Here is a 6,000-nt window from a genome sequence, read left to right as displayed (position 1 = left end):
ATTCAGTAACAATACACCACCTGGAATTCGCGCCTGGTGCGATTTTGGCGGAAATACCAAATATGTTACTATCGGAGCTTAAACGCAGTTTATACTAGTTATTGTTTATTGCCATAATGGCCATAAAAGGTTATTTAAATTTTAATGTTTGCGAAGTGGATTTTGGAAGAAAATATTGCAAGCCGTTTTCAGTACAATATTTAACACCGTTTAGATAAGAGAAATAATAAGTGTTCGTTTTTTGAACTATACATCTATGAGTGCACTCGAGACGAGTACTCATGAGTCGAATTCAAAATGTTAATACTAACCTACTAAAATTAATAGATGGACACAACATGGTTTTAACAAATCTTCTTTTTAGAAAGTGAAATAGTAAACAGCATTTAAAAATGCGTGTTTTTCCATAACAGAAGCGAACCAGAACAATTTATTAACAATATTAGTTCCACATTACGTATTTGTAATCTTCCGTACAGTCATGGCAGTGGCTACCTGCACGACAGTGTAGGCACCAGGCTCTTAGACGATTTCGTTAGAGTTTCCGAATGTTGTGTAGACAGTCCACTAGTGCGACTACCGGAAGGTTAAGTGTAACTAATCAGCGAAAATAAAGTCCTAAGCCGAAACGCAAATTTGTTTAGTGGCATCGAATTTTTTACTACCAGGACACTTCTGAAGTTGGACTACCCATGTTCCGTTATCCTGATAACACTGATAGTAGGTTGTCGGGTCGTCGCTATTAGCGAAATTTCCTTCCGTGCTACACTGAAACACACATTTGTTGCCATCGAAGGTGGCACCAGTTGCGCACTTCATCATTATAATGTCTGTGAGAATAGCTGGCGATCCCGAATAAAGACAGAAAGCATAATACGATTTACTGGCACTGAAAGTGCCGTAGCCAGTGCTAGCTGGACAACTCACTGCTACACAGTCTTCTGCCGAAGCTTTTAACTTGCAACCTCCGGTCAAGGCGTTGAATACATATCCCGAAGGACACGTATAGATATCTGATTGCGAATTGGCTGCACTGCAATAGTGGTAGATTTCACAGTTTCTTGGATCTAAAAAGAGAAATATTGTATAATGTCTACTAACGTATCAAACAAATATCTTACCAGGATATATTCCTTCCCCTGTACAATCTATAGCTTTAGCTTTACATCCTCCAGCGATATTGGTTTTAGCAGAACATTGACCATCAACGCAGTTTGGAGTGTACGGGGACACTGTGTTGCATTCCGTAGTAACCGACGGTTTAGTTCCAAGGCAGGTTAACACTTTGTTGCAGCCAACACATCCAATGCCGAAATTGTTATTTGCGCACGCAAAATCCGCCATCGGTGCAGGCTGGAACATCGCTGCCATCGATTGTGGAATTCCGGGCACTTCATCGGAGTTCGCCAGGCAACCCTTGAAAATCACTGCCACTGCCAGCAGAATAATTTTGGTCAACATCTTCCTGGTTCAGTGCTGATACAAACGATTTCTTCGCATACTTGGGTGCTTTTATATGAAAACAAAAAATATCTGGAAACTGATAACTTGTTTCCGGGTACGCCTCTTCCATGTGTAAACATGTCTTGCTGAAAATAATATTTGCGAGAAAAAATATCGTAAATGTTTATGACTCGTAAATGTTATCAATTATTTGCGCTCTGCGTTGGAGGGTCAATTCGAATAGCACATTCATTTGCTGATGATGTTATATAATTTCAGGTAGGAAAAATTTCGCGAATTTCAGACCTCCACGTTGTTCTCGCTTCAAATCCAGTTAATACAGGTGGAGACGGTCATGCAGTAGCGTTATGATACAGGTCGGCACAACAAGTACAATACAGGGACCGTCGAAGAACGAGCAAATAAAGTAGAGAGGCTAAATTTTAAATATTTATTTATATTTAAATAGTTATGAGGCACATATAGAGAAGATCGTCGCTTGTCAGAATATTCCGAACTGGAACATTGGGTGATCTTCCCTGGGCCCGAAGAGAATGCTATAACTGCTCTTCTATAATTCTCAACACCTTACCAGACAACGTGTGTGATGTCGTGATTGAAGGCACTTCAAGCGCAAAGACTACTATCCATAAGCCCAATATGCCGCCTATACACATCCAGCGTGTAATGGTTCGACATGAGCAGGGACATCACATGATTGAAATCCTAACAAACATCACCTGGGCATTATTGAGTTAAGGGGCCCATACCATTGATGTAAATAGATGTATAGTAGCATCCATGACACTCAAAGGCTTCCAAATTTGAGCCAAGTAGAATAAAATACATGGTTATAGAATTTACAACCAGGTGACATTGTATACGCTAAATGATCTCAAATGATCTGAAAATTTATTAGCAAATGACTCCATCATGCGCAGAATTAAAAAAAAACAATATCCAGGACACCCTAAGGTAGAGTAAATAGCGTTTAAAATGATAAAGCAGAATATAGCAGAGAAGAATCGTGTTTCAACACTAAGCCTCCCAAAAGGAGACATATAGTAAGAGCTATTGGAAAGATAACAGGATATTTGAAGGTTAGAAATAAAAAAAATATTCCGTGACGTTTCTCCTAACAGCAGCTGCATAATATGACGGTAACCTGATATAATTAACATGTGAAGATCTGACCTTCATAGTTAATAGTTATATGATGTTGTTTAAGAATGAAGAGTGATTTGACCAATGAGGACAGCTGAAGTAGGGCGGGTTCACTATCCACCATTTGAACGTTTTCTTAACCAGAGAAAAATCTTTGTATTCCGTTATGAGTTTAAGGTGGCTTGCGTGAGCAAAGCGCAAAATTTTATATTTATCGATTATTTTAGTAATACGATTTTTACATGTTCAATCTGAAATTTTATCATCGAGACTATAATTGCCAAACGTATATGGGCGAACGTTGATATTTTAGAGGATTCAGTAAAGTAATTCTAATTCTCACAATACTGGCAAAATATAGAAAGAAGTGTTTGTTGTCCATTTTGACCGTTGTTCTTTTGTATTATCGTTTATTGTTAATTGTATTACTATTTTGTTAATTTCTCGGATTTCTCTTCTTATAGCTCTAAAGCTAAAGAATGTCCAATCTATAAGAAATGATGTGTTTTGCTACCAGTGGCGTAGTAAGAAAATTTTTCGGGGGGGGATATGAAATTTTTTTTGTATATATATGAAAAAATGTTCAAAAACATTCTGAGCAGGAAAAAATGTTCAAAAACCAACAACTCAGGGAACAGGTTTGGGTAGTCAAGGTAGGAAAACTAGCTGTTGGTAGAGAATAAATGCTCTTCCCCTACGAGGACAATCTGGGCGGCAAACTTCAGACTGTCTAATTTACTGAGCCCTTCAGTTCCCTTGTGCCATTCAGTACCACTTCCTCGTTGATCTTCCGACTAGTTAGCGAACTACTCGGTCTAGTCCCCGACGATAGATCTAGCCTACACCGACGAAAAGTTCCCCGGCGAGAGAAGTTCGAGCCAACCAACCAGGTGCTACGGTCAGTTCGGCGATTCCGGTAGAGTGGGGCATCCGGTTTGCTGGTGGTGTATCGTCGCGGTCTACGCGGTCTCGTTCCCGGCGGTGAATCTGACTGTAAGCTAAAGGAGAGGTCCCAGACGAAAGAAGTTCTCCCGATACCGATTCTTATTTGGTTTCAGTACTACAACTTCTTGAGCCCTTTGGCTCCGTAACCGGTGCTATTTAGCACCGCAACTCCTTTAAGCCATTTAGTTCTCTTCTTGGGCCATTTAGCACTACTTCCTTGATGGTCCATTCAGTCCTCGACTTGTTCGCAAACAACTCGGTCTAGTCCCCGACGATGGACCTGGCCTACTCCGACAGAGAATTCCCCGGCGAGAGAAGTTCTCCCGAGATCGAGCCAATCAGCTAGGTGTCGAGTTCAGTTCGGCGATTCTGGTGAAGCTGGGTATCCGGTGCACTGGTGCGCCGATGACCCGCGACTAGTGGTGTCTCATTGATGTCTAATCCGTCTAGTCCCCAGCGGTGAACCTAGCTTACGCTAACGGAAAGTTCCCTGACGAAAAAAGTTTTCCCAATATCGATTCTGGGGAGCCGTGGTCGGTCCGGCGAATTCGCATGGAGCGTGACGTCCGGTTCGCTGGCGTTTCGACGACTCATACTCGCTGCTCTGTTGCGGTCTACTCGACTAGTCCTCGGCGGTGGATCTAGCTTATACCTGCGGAGAGTTCCCTGGCGGTGATTGCTCTCCCGAAATCGTTGTTCGATGTCTATTCCGCTGTAAGACGGTCATGCCATCATCGGTTCTCAACCTTTTTCGTACCACGGACCCCTTAGATATCACACTGGGTTGCTGCGGACCCCCACAGATAAACATCAATTTTGTATGCTATCAATATGTTATTTTCAATTTGTTAGGAAACAAGATTTGAAATTTCAATATGCACTCGGAAAATATATTTTTCTTTGCGGACTCCCAGCAATGACTTCGCGGCCCCCTGGGGCCCGCGGACCCCAGGTTGAGAATCACTGATCTACATCATATCTCTGTTTACTGCGTTCCACGTCTCTACGTCGCTTGTCATTCTGTAGGCTACATTATTCGGGTTGATGTCCGGTTCTCCCATTTTAAGTAGCTCCCTGCACGTCACTTCAAACCTCGAACATTCAAAGACTCTCCTCGGACATTCAAATACTTGAAACCCCGGACATTCAAAGACGCTCCAGGCACAGTGTTGACGTTGCGTACCCACACCGATGAAGATACTCCTTAAGCAGCCGTGGCTCGGTAGAAGCTGTTTCAGGTTGAAGGTCATCTCTCCGTGCATTCTATTGACCCACGTCGACAGGTTTGGATGAGCCAGTAGGTCCACTTTCCTTTCTCCGTATTATCCCATTCCTGCTGCTACGTCATCATCGAATCGATTCTCATCATCTTCCTCACGTTTCTGACATTTCATTGATTGTAGCACTTGATATCCTCCGTCAGGGTAATGCAGATGGGGATCATCTCGGCATCACGGCATACTGCCTCCGGTACGCAATCGCAACTCGTACGACCAGTAGTCGAAGCGTCCTGTTCAGCTTTTCGCGGTTTCTCTTGGTTTTCAGCGCTGCACCCTAAGCAGTATCGATGACTAAATACTAGATAAAGACCCGACATTTCGCATGTGTAATCAACGTGGTTGTTTAAGCTCAATCAGTTGTCGATTATCACTCCCAATTGCTTCAGTGCACGCTTCGATGCAATCACATGCCCTTTGATGGTGATCTGTATCCGCTGAACTCCTTTGCAGTTGCTGTCCAACAACAACGTCTTGTGGTGAGCTATTTGCAGCTTGACCCGTTCATCCAATTCTCGATCGCATCTATTGTCTCCGTCACCGATACCTCCATTTCTTCAAGTGTCTCACCATTATTGACACATCGTCCACAAAACCAACAATTTTCACTTTCCTGGGCAGCCGCAGTGTTAAGACCCCACACTGATAGAACATATTCGTAAATCTCTCGGAATTAATTTCGTATAAACAACTTTCATAAAATATACGAATTTTTCGTACATATGATGAATCGTTCGTAGTTCTATCGAAACACTTTTGTTTTTTATTACGAGTTTTTCGTGAAAACCTCGAAATGACTTTCGTTAGTTTATTACGAAACAGCTTCATTCAGCAAACGAGTCGTTCGCTGTTATATACGAATATCTTTATAAAATTTACGAGCACCATTCGTCAAACCGTCCACGTCAAAAGAGCAATATGGAGCCATTGTTGCTATTCGTCAGATAATTGTTGTTGTCTGACTATTTAGTAGTCGTAGTCGTGTCCGCCGGTTGCAGGAAGATTTCCAGAACCTCTTTCGCTTCCAGTTGATTCAGAATCTGGAGCAGTACAGAATCAGTTGAGCCGTCGCGAACTGCTCCTTGATTTTGTATGAATAATTTTGAGTTTTTCTCTGCCAGAGCGATATCGGTGTTGTCAAACATCGATCCTAAAAGATAAAATGCGACCA

The 6,000-nt window shown here is 42.2% G+C and overlaps 1 protein-coding gene across 1 annotated transcript; it reads right to left on the bottom strand.

The window, feature by feature from the left end:
• Positions 1-399: 399 nt before the first annotated feature.
• On the bottom strand, positions 400-1,472 carry LOC131690530 (uncharacterized). The gene is made up of 2 exons (XM_058976395.1): positions 1,122-1,472; positions 400-1,067 (listed from the first exon to the last, which is right to left on the bottom strand). Exons 1-2 carry the CDS (start codon positions 1,459-1,461, stop codon positions 619-621), a joined length of 789 nt encoding a protein of 262 aa, XP_058832378.1. The 5' UTR covers positions 1,462-1,472; the 3' UTR covers positions 400-618.
• Between the last annotated feature and the right edge of the window lie 4,528 nt (positions 1,473-6,000).

This window comes from Topomyia yanbarensis, chromosome 3 (genome assembly GCF_030247195.1).
Source record: "Topomyia yanbarensis strain Yona2022 chromosome 3, ASM3024719v1, whole genome shotgun sequence".
In the NCBI taxonomy this organism is placed as follows: Eukaryota; Metazoa; Arthropoda; class Insecta; order Diptera; family Culicidae; genus Topomyia; species Topomyia yanbarensis.
This window is presented reverse-complemented; position numbering and strand designations above follow the sequence as displayed.